This window comes from Abramis brama (genome assembly GCF_963993115.1).
Source record: "Abramis brama genome assembly, chromosome: 11".
NCBI lineage: Eukaryota > Metazoa > Chordata > Actinopteri > Cypriniformes > Leuciscidae > Abramis > Abramis brama.
Window position 1 is genome coordinate 32,463,345 of NC_139973.1, and position 17,162 is coordinate 32,480,506.

General features: G+C 38.8%; 1 protein-coding gene across 1 annotated transcript; it reads right to left on the bottom strand.

Annotated features, from left to right (window-relative positions):
• Positions 1-10,174: 10,174 nt before the first annotated feature.
• Positions 10,175-11,999, bottom strand: cxcr4a (chemokine (C-X-C motif) receptor 4a). Its single transcript, XM_084128955.1, has 2 exons — positions 11,783-11,999; positions 10,175-11,655 (listed from the first exon to the last, which is right to left on the bottom strand). The coding sequence occupies exons 1-2, from the start codon at positions 11,795-11,797 to the stop codon at positions 10,588-10,590; spliced, it is 1,083 nt and encodes a 360-aa protein (XP_083985081.1). The 5' UTR covers positions 11,798-11,999; the 3' UTR covers positions 10,175-10,587.
• Positions 12,000-17,162: the final 5,163 nt, after the last annotated feature.

The window sequence follows — 17,162 nt, forward strand, 5'->3', positions numbered from 1 at the left end:
AAAATAACTCAAACTAAAACTGAAATAAAATGTATAAAAATAAATAAATAAATGTGACAAAAGCACACGACCAAACCTTGTCATTTATTTTCACATTTACCTATTTGGTTAATTAATTATGTTACTAGCCTATGTTATTATGGTAATTTGTGTTATCAAAATGCAGTGTTTTCAGTTTGCCTAAAATAACGTTTTGGGCGTGACATTTACACGTGGTTTCATATTTGAAAGTGTATGTCAGAGGTGTTTTACTCAAAACTTCATTCTGCTCATGTTTTATGCACACTAAACTAAACAACTAAACAACTAATGGAATGTATGAAGCTTCTTCTTAGGATCTCTGGAGTTTATGGAGAATATGTTATGATAAAAAAATGCATCTTAAGCCAATGCATAAGTGCAATGTTGGACATGCCACTCCAATTTATCTAGCTTGTGCTACTTGTTTTTGCGTGCTTGTAAACCTGTAAACACAATGACTCGCTGATATCCCTTCCAGTAGAATGGGCCTTTGTTTGAGGGACACAAACCGAACCCTAAACACAGGAATCACAAAACAATAAGCATCCTCCAACTGTAACCTCCTCCTCCCTCCTTGTCGTGCCACCTTTCCATTTAGACAGCTGGGTTTGGGGGTCTGAGGAGAAGGAGGAGGGGGGAAGCCTCCATCTTTCAACCCTCTCCTCCGTTTACTATGCCACTATCCTTCCTTCTTCTCTTTCTTCACCTAAGCCCTCTCTTCCTCGTCCTACTCTTGCGGCTCAGCTGAGGCCGGACCGAAACAGGAAATCGGCAAAAAACAAGGCGCAAAAAATCTCTGAGTAAACTTCCAGGTTCTATTTCTCCCTCTTCCTGATAGGAAGTCTTTTCTGAAGCAGTGGGAAAATAGTTTTCAGACCTTCACTCAACATCTCAGTGCCCCGATTCCTCTGAAGCTTTGCCCGCAAAACCATTGTGTTACACTGACGAAAGGGGAAATTGGGGGTTGCTCATATAAACATGATTTTGCTTTTGATTCAAGCTTCTCTGTCAAAACTTGGCTGTTTATGAGAAAGAGCTGCTGAGATGATTTATGTCTCACAAGAAGCAGTGTGAGGAGGTCAAGTGACCGCGTGGGTTTGTCTTTCATTTTGTTGACATGTGTGCGCTCTTAGCCTTTATCTTTGCCTCCAAGGGTAGGTCAAATTATAAGCATGAATTGGATTTGTGTGAGTTAGCCTACAAGTTGTAGGTTTTCTCACATCAGACCAATTAGACACAGTGTCTGAGATAAATGCACCAATTGGGAGCACTAAAGGTGCAAGGTTAATGACCATCATGTGAATGCTCACCAAGAGCATTTGCTTTGTCTGATTTCGCAATTTAAATTTCATACATTTTATATGTGCTTTGATGTTGGAATTTTACAACATGATACGGTCCAGTGATCTTTGAACCCTGTGATGAGCTAAAATGTTTTTCGTTGCATGTTATGGTATGTCCTGCCTGGTTCGTGTTTCAAAGATGCACGATTGACGATTCGTGTTTGAGATTTATGTACGGGTGATTCTTTCAACTTCGGCACTGTTATGACCCAGGGATTTATTTATTTTTTTTCAGTTTAGTTTTTTATTTTTATTTTTGAATATATATGTAAACTTTTTTTTGGCTAGTTTTCAAATGGTCTTTATTTATGGGTTGTATTATTTTATGATTTTCCCAGACCCTGACTTTTACATGACGGCTGATGACATGATGAAAAAACGAAAAACTTTTTATGCGTTTTGGCCGTTCAGTAACACGACAATGGTGATTTGCCGACCTGAAAACACAAACTTTTGAAAGTGATATTGTTATCAGTTTGGTAAAACTGTCACTTCATGCGCATGCGTATTACGTGTTCAGTCTATAGGCACGTAGTGTTTCTTTACAAAGTGACATCGCCAACTACTGGCCTGGCATGAATAATACAGCGTTGTCATCTTACGTGAAAAACGCAAAGGAAAAACTTTTCCATTTTTGGAACATAGCTGTCATTTTACCATATCCTTAATCTTAAACTACAAAAACAAAAAATTATGCATTATTTCATGTTTAAAACTTTGATAATATAAAAATGTGAAATAAACATAAAACATTACAATGTTTTTTAGTGTGAAAGGGCCCCATTTTAACGATCTGAAACGCAAGTATCAAGCGCGAAACGCAAGTAACTTTGTGGGTGGGTCTCGGGCGCTGTTGCTTTTATACCGGCGGGATAAATGACTCTTGCGCGGCTGCGCCCGACGCAAATCTAAAATGGGTTGGTCTGAAGTAGCTTCATTATTCATAGGTGTGGTTTGGGCGTAACGTGAAATAAACCAATCAGAGCGATATCTCACATTCCCTTTAAGAGCAGATAACGGTGGATTTGCCAGACGCACGCCAGCAGCGGTTCAACAGCCGAGGAGAACGACGTTCTCATCAGGGCCGTAAAACACAGAGAAGTGACATTGTATGGGGATGGGAGAAACCCACCCAAATTAGCTTCGGTTAAACAGGCGTATGCTAATTTGGGTAAATGTGTAAGCTAGATGTATGCTTTTATAATAAACTATCTATCTATCTATCTATCTATCTATCTATCTATCTATCTATCTATCTATCTATCTATCTATCTATCTATCTATCTATCTATCTATCTCTCTGTCTATATATCTATCTATCTATCTCTCTGTCTGTCTGTCTGTCTGTCTATCTATCTACCGTATCTATCGTAATAATGTATGATTTGCAAAAATGGAAACTGCTGCTTCTGTGTAGATAGAATCAAAGAGAGAGAATCAAAGTGTATGCGCGTTGTGCACACGCTACATTGATTATGGCCAAGCATGCGCCCTTAAAATAGCATATGAATATCATGCACAACGCGCCACTGACTTTAGACTATGTTTTTCCTGGTCAGTGGCGGAATTGTTTTCTAAACCTGCAAAATAGCACCAGGAAACGTTTGCGCCGGAACACGCCTCCTCTTTGCGCTGAACCGCCCCGGGCAGCGCAAGTGTATTTTCTAGTTTACCGACGTGCGTCTGTGGAGGGAAAAGTCCGCTGTGCGCGGGTGCAAAATAGGAATGATACATGCGTCGGTGTACAAAGTCAGTTGCGCTGGGTGCAAGATAGGGCAATGATAGATAAAATGTTTTATTATTTTTTTTTGAAACAATTTAGAATGTCCCACATTTGTTCAATCATTTTCACCCTACTGCACAGTTTTGCCCCTAATAAGTTTTTTTTTATTTTATTTTTTTATTAGCCTGCTTGTAAACCAAGGAGACAACAGTGTCAATGGTAAACATCCCTTGTGAAAAGAACATTTTTTATTGGATTTCATTTCCAGTCTAGCTGTAATTTTTTCAAATTATGCAAAAAGTGTAGAAATATTATTTAATTCTGTATAATTATTTCAATATGAAATTAACCTTAGCAAGAAAAATTCCCACAAAGTTAAAAATGTCATTTGCAGTTAAACAGAATGCAAAACTCTGTGGTAGGAATTTTCATTACTTTCAGAGAATATGACTCTTAATTCCTCTGAATTGAAAATTGTAAATAGACCAATAAAATAAACTACTTAGAGTGTGAAAAGTCTCATTTTCAGATATATATATGTTTTTTTATTTCTATAAGTCCACAGGGCCAAAATTACCCATTCTTGAAGACCAAAACGTTCAGTTTGGGGATTGTCATTATTTATCATCTGAATATGTTTCTGATTGCTTGGTCATGCTTGTCACACAACGCCTGAGAAAACATGCGGTGGCCCTAAATTATGTGAGATAAGAATAAGGGTTAGCATGTACGCTAGTTTATAGTGGATGATCTCACTGTCAAGTCATAGTTTAATTGCCATTTCTCTCCTACGTGTTACGAACTTACAATAAATTATCCTTTAACTTGACTTCACAGACCCAATGCATGTGAACTATCTGTTTGCTTGTTTCTGTTACAAAAGAGGTGAAATATAATGTTATGGGCCAAAAGTGAGATGTGTGTCGGCCCAAATGAGGAAGTGTGTGTGTATTGTGGGTATTCCCACAAGGGATAACTATAGAAGGACTGCAGGTGTAGAAAGAATGTAAGTGAGCCCACTTTTTGTACAAACAGGTGCCCAAGCACCTGCCCGTCTGTCAGTACAGTGTGTGTGTGTGCACGTGTGTGTCTATGCATGTTCGCGTGTGTGTTAAGTGAACGCCGACCCGCTCACTTTGATATGAGCTCCTCTTTCCGCTAATCACTTGACAAAATCCTCTTTAGAAACGTATCATATTTCTTAGAGGAATGAAGGGTGAGAATTTAGATTAAATGACATTAGAATTACAAAATCACTGTATTGGTGATTGTATTGGTGAGGTGCTGTATTGAAAATTAAACAGGATAAATGGAAGTCTCCGTTATAGGTTGAGCTTATCACATGTAATGAAATAAGTCACAGGTCTTAAACTTGAACATACACAAACACACATGCACATCCACATATACCACATCTAATCCCATCATTCATCTACAGCCTTTAAAAGGGGCAGCTGCCCTCCCTCAAAACGCACTTCCCCCAAGATCATATTTCCAAGCATAGCCCCGGGTGAGAGTCGAGGGGCTCATGTTCGGCAAGGAATAAAGGTTTAGGGCATGAAGACAAAATAGAATTCGGTCCTGGCATAAATGCTAAAGATGCTTTTAAAGAACAAAGCCAACTTTCGGGTTTTTCATCTTCGACAAAAACACAAGATAATCAAAGTCAATCATCAGCATTCCAGTGCAAAGAAACGGAAATTTGCTGAACTGATCTGACGCCAACACAAATGAGGAGGGTGTGACTGCTTTTTGGGGAAGATAACGCCGTTCCTCTCGAAACAGTCAACATGTGCATGTTATTTTTGTTGTTGCTGTTTTGCATTAGACGGTGCCAGCTATTCATGAATTTTTATTATTTTATGACTGACTCACTTCTATGGTGCAAATGTCATAATAATTCATCACCAAACAAGATATGTTACCTGGCAGCCATACGTCTACATGTTACAACAAAACTGTGTCCGTCAGTTCATATGCCACAGGCTAATATAAATCACATTGTGTACACAACATGCACGCTATACTCAAAGAAAAAAAAAAGTTGAAGCATAAAAAATATCTATTTTTATCAAAATAATTCAGTTATTATTTGACTCCTCGTTTTTATTAACCTTTTTATTTATCAACCCCTCTGTCATATACATATAAGATTTTGATAATGCAACTAAACATGCCAAATTGTACATACAGGGTCAATAAAAACAAATCCCCTCTGGACATCACTTTTCATTTCATTTTCACACTTAAATATTCATCATAATATCAATAAAATATATGCAGGTTAAAGAGGCATTTCTATTGACTTCTAATGGCTCTGTCATATATCAGCTGTTGTCCGTATAACCTGCTGAAATGTGGCATTGTTTTTCTAGAGTGAAAAATGTGAAATGGGTTGTAGTCGGACCCCGTAAGTATTTTCACAGCGGGAGCGGGAGTCCCTGTGGGTTTTCAGCAGGAAACTGTCTTCCAAACAGCCACTTCCCCTAGAATAACACACACATTTATCCGTTTATCACACAACAGGCTCTTGGGTGGCGAGTGTTGTGATATGTGTGTGAAGTTTATGTGTATAATAGGAGGGTATAATATCATAGGTGTACATAATGACAGTGTGTGGGAATCTGTGTGTATAAGTTATTTTACTGCTTCAGTCCGTGATAATTGTCCGACATGTGTTAAACGGCTTACTGGTACAGTAGCATTTGTTTGGTCATTGTTCAAGCCCCCTGGAACTGTGATTCATTTGTAAATGATCTTGGTTTTACTGACCTCTGTGGCTCCAGTCCTTTTGGGTAAACATGCGGAGGTTTTGGGGGTCACCGGGGTCGTAAAGTGTCTCTTTGCCCCACTAGGGTCAATCTAGCAGGAACTGTGAGTGGCCGCTAATGATCCCAGACATGATCTCCTTCCTGCGCTATGGATGTCAATAGCTTTACCCTCTAACCCTCACCCTGCTTGTAAGTGGAAAAACACATGCAGAGCTGTGGAACGAGGCCCAGTGTGAGTTTATGGACAATTTTACTCAGAATTAGAGGAATAGTTTGACATAAAATGTACTCACCCTCATAAAAAAATCTGTATGTGATTCTTTCTTCTGCAGAACAAAAAAAAAAAGACATTTTGAAGAACGTGCTAGCTTCTCTTTTTTATTTTATTACGAGTGAACTGAACAAGAGAAGCAAATCAAGACAGATTATTGAAAAAATCACTTTTGTGAACCAGACCACTGTGAACAGATTTGTTGAAACTCAGATATCAACATAGTGTCACGTTTACCAGATGTGGGCCGGATCTGGGCCGACACTATGTTGCTGTCTGGGAAGAGTCTGACTCAGGAAAATTATTTACAGATCGGACATTGCTACTCATCTCATGAGCGTTCCAAGGAGTCAGTGAATAACAACTTTTTAATAACAACATTGTTCCTCATGCAGATTTCTGTGGTTTCAGAAGATTTGGAAAGCAGGAATGTTTTTCATATTTATTATTTATTATGATGATCACTATTTATTAGACATTTGTGTAGCTTACAGACTTAATAGTTCACCTGAAAATGAAAATTCTATCATCATTTACTCCTCCTCATGTCTTTTTGAAGCACATGAATTTTGAAAGAAGAAATTTTGAAGAATGTACTGGCTGCTCTTTTCCATGCTATTTCAATGAATGGTGCACTTTTATGCTTCAAAGAGGATACCATATACCAGTTTTATATTTTATGAAGTCACATGATTGTTTTGGGTAGGCAGCAGACTTAGTTAGTTAGTTAGTAAAATAAAGTGTTACACAACTTAAATATTAGCCTGTTCCTTTTTCAAAGCTATCGAATGGTTTCAGAAGATTTGGAATACATACTGTAAGAAAAAATACTGGTAAAAAACAGAAAAGGTACTGGTAATTTCCACTGAGCCCTTGTTTTTACAGACAAGGATTATAAGAACTAGTTATGATAGTTAATGGTGCTTTTGTGTCATTCTTTTTAATTGCACAGAAACGTTTAGCCAGTGCAATTATTCATAATCTCTCCCAAACAAAGGTGAGGGTTTGGAATTACTTGAGGATGAGTAAATGATTTCCCAGAATTTCTATTTGTAACTAAACCATTCTTTTTATTGTGAGATTGAACAAGATTTAGGAGATTTTAAACAGGCAGATTACTGGATAAGTGTGCCGACAGACATACACTCTTTTCTACATCTACACAGAGTGAGATATATTCAGATTGACAGGGTGAACAAGGGAGTTTAACAGCAAAATAAATGACCAGCTCTTAAGGAATGTTCACTGACCACTCTCCTTTCTTACAGCCCCCCCGGGGGAACAGAGGCCTGATGGAGCACTTAACACTCTCAGACATGCAAATCTTTCACACTCTACATTAGAGCCCATTACTCTGACTCAACGGGCCGTCCAGTCACTGGTGTTAGTTTGTATTGTCCTTACGCATGGATTTTGCTTCTCAATGGGTCAACTCTCACGCATTTCCACCTCTTAACATGGTGGCCTGGTAAGCAGCTTTTGCAATGCAGAGGTCACAGGCTCTTGTTTCCTATGGCTCTACACTGCTGTGCATTGCTGTAATACTTTCTCCCTCTGTAAAGACCTCCCGTGGTTTTATTGTGGTTCATCCTCGCCCCATTTGAACTGAATGCTACTGTCATGGAATACTAGTAATAAATGCGGGCTGCAGACGTTAACTCCATAAAAAGGGTTCAGAGCATCTAGCATCATATTAGAGAATAGTTAGCACATAGTGTTATCTATAGTGCCATTCAATACTGCTATATGTAATGTAATGTATACGCACTGCTTTTAGTTGCATGTAGTTGTTCTTTGTTGATTCTACACGAAGAGTGCACACATGAGCAGCTGACCTATCCAGTATAGCATCATGAGACCAACTAATCTGAAAATCATTTACAGAACACATGTTATATATTACAGTTCATACAGAGTAGTTACTTCAACTAACTGAATAGTAACTCCCATCACTGTCAGAAAAAAGTTACAAAAGCTGTCACTGGGGTGGTACCCTTTCAAAAGATACACCTTTGTACCTCAAAGGTACATACTGGTACCAAAATGGTATATATTAGTAGCCTACCTAAATTGTACATATTAGAACCCTTTTAAAGGGTACCGTCCCAGTGACAGCTTTTGTACCATTTTATTTTCTGAGAGTGTTCCTTACAACCTTACAATTGATTGCCTATATATGGCTGTGCAAAAAAAGTTATTTGGACACAGTCAAATAATTAAGATTTTAATGTTTTTAATGTTAAGGATTTTAAAGTCTCCTATGCTCACCAAAGTTGTATTTATTTGATCAGAAATTGGCTACAGTAAAAACAGTAATATGGTGATATTCACAGTCAGCAGTGTCACATGATCCCTCAGAAATCTATCTATCTATCTATCATCTATCCATCTATCTATCTATCATTTTATTTCTAAACACGTTTAAAAACAACACGAGTTGAACAAAGTGCTTTACACACACACACACACACACACACACACACACACACACACACACACACACACACAGACACACAGACACACACACAGATCTATCTGTCTATCTATCTGTCTATCTGTCTCTGTGTGTGTGTGTGTGTGCGTGTGTGTGTTGTGTGTGTGTGTGTGTGTGTGTGTGTGTGTGTGTGTGTGTGTGTGTGTGTGTGTGTGTGTGTGTGTGTAAAGCACTTTACTTTACTTCACGTTACTTTTAGCACTTTTACAATCCCCTACACACACACACACACACACACACACACACACACACACACACACACACACACACACACACACACACACACACACACACACAGAGACACACACACACACACACACAGATCTATCTGTCTATCTATCTGTCTATCTGTCTATGTGTGTGTGTGTGCGTGTGTGTGTGTGCGTGTGTGTGTGTGTGTGTGTGTGTGTGCGTGTGTGTGTGTGTGTGTGTGTGTGTGTGTGTGTGTGTGTGTAGGGGATTGTAAACAATTTAACAATATATAAAAATGATATTTAGGGATGCATTTGGCTGATGGTGTTTGAAATATATGCTCCATTACACTTTTTGGTTGTATAATTTTGTCCATAGGCTAATGTGATGAACTACACCTAGTTGCTTTGAACACCACGTGTAAACTTGAGGTGAACTGACTTCATCTACTATGAATCACTTTCACAGTTGGTTAAAAGTTATTCCAAAAAATGAAGTTAATTCTGAGAAAAGCTCTAGCGTGATTTCTTTGCATTTTCTTTGTGGCTTTATACTTTGATACTTAATTCAATGACATTCAGACATTTGTAAGCGTCTAAACACATGTAGAGCCACTTTATGGCATATTCAGTGCTGCCAGTTTCATAGAAAGCAAAACCATCAGGTACTGCACATATGTTGTTTTCTGTTGAATGGTGCTAAGCAAATGTGATTACGGGCATGATCCTCCAAACAGGGATAGTGGGTTTTTACCTAAACTTCTGTACAAAACTGCACTGAACTGGTTTTCTCATAGTCACACCATGCAAAATTATGTTTTATGACTCATACAGGGTATGTTTGTAACTTCCAATCAGTGTCAGAGACATGGCAACATGCTTTTGTTATGGTACCACCTGAATAAACAGAATCCCTTTGAGGTAAAAGGACATTTGCAGGGGGCAAATAACAGAAAACACAAATAAGGATGATAATGAAATGAAATTTGGAAAGTTAATTTGCATTTAAGAAATTTGACGTGTGTTTATGGTTGAATGGATCCCGCATCACGTTGGGGATTCCACCAATGGGTACTCTGTGTATTTGGTCAGACCTGAATGGGTTTAGGGAATCCCCGTCGTCAAATATTATAGGCTGAGGGTACTGTAATTGCTGTCCTCCACATGAATAGCTTTTGATAAAACTACTTTGAAGAAGTTAGTGCTGAGTAACAGTGCTTTCCACTACACTATGCACATGTCTCTGTACAGAATGAAACTAAACAATACTGGGCATTGCAGGGAAACTCCATTATCATGCCCTAGAAAAGTGTTACTATAGAAGTGGTCAAAACACACACACAAACACCCAACACAATAATCTGAGTACTGAAAAATTTATTGCAAGACTTCAAATAGCCAAAGCAGCTCTTTTAAACTGGAACGTCTCTGGTTTATCATGTAATAAATAAATGCAATGGTCTACATAAGTGCAGAAAGGAACCAGTTAAAAAACAATCTATATACATATGTACAGTAAACATCTTGCTCACCATATCAGCACATTTGTATGTTCACAATGCCTCTTCTCACTATGAAGAGAGATTTTACAGTAATACTGGAAGCAATGCAGTATGCGATACCATACTGCAGACATATTTACATTCTATCTACTTTTCAATCAGGCTCAGCCTGTTTACTATATTTTCTTTCCTATACAAAGCACAGATTAGCAAGTAATTTCATGTAATATTTGGAAGCATATTCGCAGTCCAAGGTGCGCGCGCGCTTTTGTTAACTCGAGTGAAAGCTAGAAGACTCGGATTCTGTGGATACAGATGACATCCCTCCTCTCTTCTTCGGCAGAATTTTCAAACTGGACCCCCGGCTAGGAGATAGAGCGCTGCGGGCGGACTTCTTGAACTTCACGCCCAGAAACGCGTATAGGATGGGGTTGAGGCAGCAATGAAAGTACGCGAGAGCCTCAGTCACGAAGATCCACTTCTGTAGACCCTGCTCGAGCTCACAGCTGTGAGGAATCACCTCTAGCATCACCAGCGTGTCCACCAGGATCCCCCCGCAATAAGGCAACCAGCAGACAAAAAAGCACACGATCAGAACCACGGTGGTCTTGAGCGCCTTGCGCTTCTGCGTGCCCTTCGAGCCGCGCGACAGCTTGGAGATGATGATGCAGTAGCAGACGAGAATCACGATCCCGGGTAGCACGAAGCCCACCAGGATGTGCTGGAAGCGAAAAGCGACCATCCAAGCAAGGAAAGAGTCCTGAGGGTAAACGCGCTCGCAGAAGGTGCGTATAGTGCTGGTCTCCGCTTTGGCGAACACCAGGTCGGGGATGGTGAGGAGCGCGGCGGGGAGCCACACGCCCACGTAAATGATGCGACTGGCTAGAAGTTTCCTCGGACCCTGGCTGTTCGTAGCGCGCACCACGGCGAGGTACCGGTCTAGACTGATGAAGGCGAGGATGAGGACGCTGCTGTATAAATTCACCGTGTAAATCATATGCACGGCCACGCACATGAACCCTCCAAAATACCAGTCTTTGGCCGCGTCCACGGCCCAGAACGGCAGGGTGAGCACAAACAGAAGGTCCGCCACTGAAAGGTGCAGACGGTACTTGTCTGTCATGGTTCTGGATTTCTTCTGGCAGCCCATTACCAGAACAACCAGTCCATTCCCGATAAGACCCAAAATAAATATGATTCCGTACACGGTTGGAAGAAAGATCCTCTGGAACTCGTGACTGACCTCCACGTCGCACGGGACCTCAAAGTTTGCCCCGATGTCCCCCGAGCCGAACTCAGAGTTGTTATCAGCTGATAAATCATCTTCAAAGACGATGTGCTGCAAAAAAGTAAACAGACAAAGTTAAATATTTTTTTCTTATAAAGTAGCCTAATTTAAATGCAATCAAACTTCACTTAAGAAAAAACTTTTTTTGTTTTGTTTTTTTGAGTAACTGTTATCTTACTTCGTAGTATGCCATCTTTAAAACACTCCTCCGGTGCTGTCAGTCTCCAGAAATTCTACAGCGACTTTGTAAACTTCTGTGGAGCTCAGATGATTTTAAATACCCCACTCGTGCGCGCAAACTCCGCCCACTCACACACGCAATCCATGGCAGCACGCGCGCTCGAGTCGCTCGCGCCCACAGAACAGGTACCAGCATCTGTGCCTTCCGCAAACACTCTTTCCTGTTTTCGTGTTTCAAAATGCACGAGTGATTGAAGAAAACGACGTCCTGCGATGGAAATCGGAGTTTCAATTGTGTGTCTGAAAACCTCACACAAAACCAGTTAACTTTGCCTATTCCAATAAATATGTTCATTTCTAATTCAAGTTGTGGTAAACTAAGATGTACAATATGATTATACGTGTTTATATTATTATATTTCATTATTATATGTGTAATATATGAGCATGAATGGCTTTCTGTTTAATCGTGATAGTGACGTAAGTGGCTTACTACAACCCTCAAAACACTTTTAAATGTCATTCAACCAGAGGCTTCATATCAGATCACACACACACACACACACATATGAAAGTGTTTTCATACTTTGACGCTGAGCTGTGAAAGTACACACAAACACTTTTTATGTAGGCCTAAGTGAAATTAAATCTGAAAAATTAGGAGGAATTGGCTTTTTGAGCATGGAAACACACACTGTATGTTAATCTCTTAAGTGCTCTGAGTTGTTTATGTTTTGCATAAGTTGAATGGTATTTTATCACATTTAAAAGGTGCTAATGTGTTGATGATCAGATAAAATCACAGAGACAGTCTGAGTGATCACAGATCGTACAGTTCTTCCTTTGTTCAAAACACCCAAACCCCATAGTAAAATTAACTTAACTCATGTATATGTATATGTCTTTATCTATACAAGTATAGGGGGACAACTGGTAAAATGGGACACTTAAGATTTGTATTTAACATGTTCTTTTTAATGTACTGAAGATCTTTAGCTATTTAAAATGGTATTGTGTGAGGTTACGTGCTGTTTGGCATCATATTTAAAAACAAAAGGACAACTTATCACATAGAGTCTCTGAAGAGAACCTCTCAGAAGAGAACACACTACTATAATATTGCAGTCATTCAATACTTGGTTGCAACCGTCACAGATGTTGGTTAGTGAACAGGGACGTAGACACCTGGCTGAAATGAGAGGTCAGACCTATCGCTGTTTTGGAGCAAGGAAGGGCAGTTCTCAAAGACAAAAAAACCCTTTGGCAATGTGTGTGTGTGTGTGCTTTCCTCTGGGAGAACATGTGTTTTCACCTGCCCCCAGCCAACAGATATGGCTTCCAGAAAACTGCTTCACAAACTAGAGTTGTAAGGTGATCTCTATGTGTGTGTGCGTGTGTGTGTGTGCCTTCAAAATCTGTTGCATTTATTAGTTTTGTTATAAACACATATTATCATAATAGTCACCACACGGTAGTATAACAGAGCTGTAAAATAACCTCAATGCATGGAATCTTATATCATAATCAGGTCATGCTTTAATGGAACTTATATTTTTGTTTGAACTCTCAGTTTTTCCACAGGAACATTAAGAAATCAGATTTAGTTTTTTCTTGTGTGTACTTGTGTGGTTGTGTGAATGCATGTGGGCCGATGAAAGAAAGCTAGAGCAGTAAGACACAAACTGGGTGTCTTTTATGTCTGCAGATACCACAGAGGTGTGAAAGGTGCCAGGCAAGAAACAGTGTGACAGAAAGATTGAATCTATAGATTCACTGTTGTTTTTTTCTCATGTCAGTAAAGCAAAAGATCCATGACTGTAGATTTTCTCATCCTCTGTGTGCAATGAAAAGGAAGTTGACCGTTGGTTTGACAACAGAGGTTTGGAGACAGCTGTCCTTAAGGGTTCACAACAAAAGAAAGGAACATAAAATAGTTTAGAGTGTAATTAATTGTGAGGTTGTTTGTGCATGATATATATTTAAATACATTTTCATATTGGATCACACAATTATCCAGTTAACAAAGAACATTCTTAGAACTTTCACTCTTGCAAGGTTGTCTCAAAGTTATGAACAAACGTTCTTCCAGTAACATTAATAGAATGTTTGTTCAAAGTTATCAATGTTCTCAGAATGTTAGCACAAAAACAATGGAACAGTAATGGAACATTTTTTCTTTTCTGAGAGGTTTTAGTTGAATGTTCGTCTAACATGTTTCAATGTTGCAGCTTGAACATTCAAAAGGAGCGTTGTCATAATGTTTGCAAAATGATAAAAAGTTACGTTTCCTTAACGTTCGCATAACCAAAAAAAAAAAAAAAACGTTTTAATATTATTTAAAAAACTGTACGTTTTGAACGTTCAGAGAACATTCATATATAACGTTTTCATAACTATGTTTACACGACAACAATGTATTAATAACGGAAACGTTTTTCCTTTGCGTTTTTCGTATGCAGACGACAGCGTTGTCAAAACAGATCTGCGAAAACCATTCAAAACGCTGTATTATGCTGCAAGGCCAGTAGTTGGCGATGTCACTCTGTAAAGAAACACTAATCGCCTATAGACTCAACACATAATACACATGCACATCACCGTTTTCACAAATTCGTGTATAGATAATGGTATCGTTTTCAAAAAGTTGCATACAAAACTACAGCAATTTCGGTATATAAATGAAGTCATTCAGTGTGTGTAAAAGCGAACAGGTCGAGTTCAAACTTCTTTTTGAAAAAATCACCCACACGAACACAAAATGTCGGTAGTAGGCTACTGAGGAGGGTTTCCTCCCTTCTCCATAGGGCATGACAATAGCCCTCAGGACAGGGCAGAGAGGCTCTGATAAGAATACAATAGGTCTGATGATTCCAGATAAGAATTTCTGGCCTTTCTGAGAGTCATTAGGCCATATGTGTTTATGTATGTGTCATTCTTCCTAACCAACTTTATCTACTATGATTTAAACAGATGAATTTAGAGAAAAAGATTCAGATAAGAGCATGCTGCAGTTGAAAGCTTCTTTGCTTGTCAGACGGTTGCATGAAGTAGAGAAAAGAAACCCACAAGAAATTTGAGGTCTATTTGCAGATCTACTAGGCAGCTCGATGGTGCCTTGAAGTCTATAAGTTGGCCACTAAAGTTCCAGCCTCAAGGCGACAGAAAACAAATCACTGCTTGGCCAACCCATTCATAGAGGTGAGCAGAGTGAGGGGGAGAAAGAAGAGGCGGTATTAAGGAAAGAGGAGACACCTGTTTGAATGGCCCACTGCCCATGCTCTTTTTCTCTCTCTTTCATCCCAGCTTGTTTGGTCATGGAGACAGCTGAAAATACTATTATGGGAGAACAGAGTCGGTGACAGACCCGTATTAATTAAAAGCCATTGACTAAGCAAAGACTTGTCAAATTCACTGCTGCATTGAATTATCCAGGGGAGAAGAAGTGCAAAAACAGTATGAATGAGAGAGCACTTAAATCAACCAGTCAAATTATTTGTAAGCTAATTTGTGTATATAGTATTTGATGTTCACATTAGGATGAAAAGAAAATGTGAGATGTTTTATTAATGTTATGGTTAGGATTTAAATGAATATTCTGGGTGCAAGCTAAGCTCAATCAACAGCATTTGTGGCATATTGAAAATAGACTTTTGTATTATGGGATGGCGGATGGAATGTAGCTTTACCCAAAAAGAGTGATTTTTTTTTATTTTATACCATGTTTTATGGCTTGTGGCTATACAATTCAAAAAGTGATTATTTTAACATCTACACTGGGTTGTTTCAACCCACGGTTGGGTCAAATATGGACAAAGCCAACTGTTTGTTTGAATTTTATATTACATTTTTAAACCCAACAGTTGGGTTTTTCCACATTTGACCCAAGAATTGGCCCAAATCACCGTAACCCTGCAGAAAAGAAATAAAGATATATTTAATTCAGCTATTTTTGTCCATAAAAGTCAATGTGGTCCAAAATATTCAAGCTCCAAAAAAAGTTCTCACATGTCACATCAATGTCAAGAGATTTGAGGTTTGTGTCATCATATTTGATGCTTGCGTTTGAATAATAAAGGCTTTAATTTTGATCTGTTCATCTGTTTATCAAGTGGTTGTGTTGCTTTAGAAGACCATCTTGTTTGGATTATTTCACACTATACCTTTATGTCTTTTTTGGAGCTTCAATGTTCTGGACCCCATTGACTCTCATGGACAAGAAACACTAAAACATTATTCAAAGTATCTTCTTTTATTCTGCAGAGGAAAGAAAGCCATGCAAATTTGGAGTAGCAAGATGGGGGGAGTAAATGATTACAAAATTTTCATTTTTGGGTGAACTTATTTCTTTTAAAATTCTGGAATCTTTGTCTTCTCTGTCTGGCAAGAAATCTGACTCTGACTCAGTGAATGGGACTGAATTGTGTTGCAGGTCTTTGAGAGGATTAGATGGGCTGATCTGAGGACTGATATGGAACCCTCCTGTCTGTCATTTGCATCCTTTGTGGAAGGACATTCACTGCTCTGTGTGTATATGTGTGGCTGGGGGTGGGAGGCTGTATGTTAAATGACCAGAACATTTACTGTCAAACGTAAGTACGCACTCTAAAGGTCACACACAAACAACACTGACACATTTTGTAAGTTGGGGTGGAGTAATTTCCTGAACAGACATTTAACTCATTTTTGCCTTACATTTGGTCTGGCAGATCTCATAAGTGTCTCCTCCTATCTCTCCAGACAAGTGCTAGGCTTATTGATCATGAACCACTCCTATCTGAGTGATATAGAAAGGGCCGCTCCCTTGAAAAAGTCAGCAGCTTTTAACATTGTGACTGGAAACAAAACTTTGGTTTATTTGGGTCACATTTACATTCACATTAATTCATTAAACAGACACTTTTATTCAAAGCGACTTACAAATGAGAGTACAATGACAAAAAATTGCTTAAGTATACTACCTGTCAAAAAAAGAGTTTTTTGATTAAAAATACAGTAAAGGATTTACCTTTCAATTTAAAGGAGCTGTTTTCTATTTTAATATTATTATAAAATGTAATTTATTCCTATGATGGCAAAGCTGAATTTTTTAGCATCCATTTCTCCAGTCTTCAGTATCACATGATCCTGCAGAAATCATGGCATCGTTGTAGTGTATCATGCGCTTAATGAAATGCATGGTTTATTATAATGATGTCTGGCGATTGCCAAAATACAATGGAGCTATTTAGTATTAAATCTGCTTTCGGCTGGCTCAGTGGCTCTAATTGACTGATAAGATTCACCTGATTCATTCATATGTTCATTCTGTCTCACAATAGAAAGGGATTACAATGCAACATACAATGATCTGACTTTAACCTTTGTCAGTAACGAGTGTA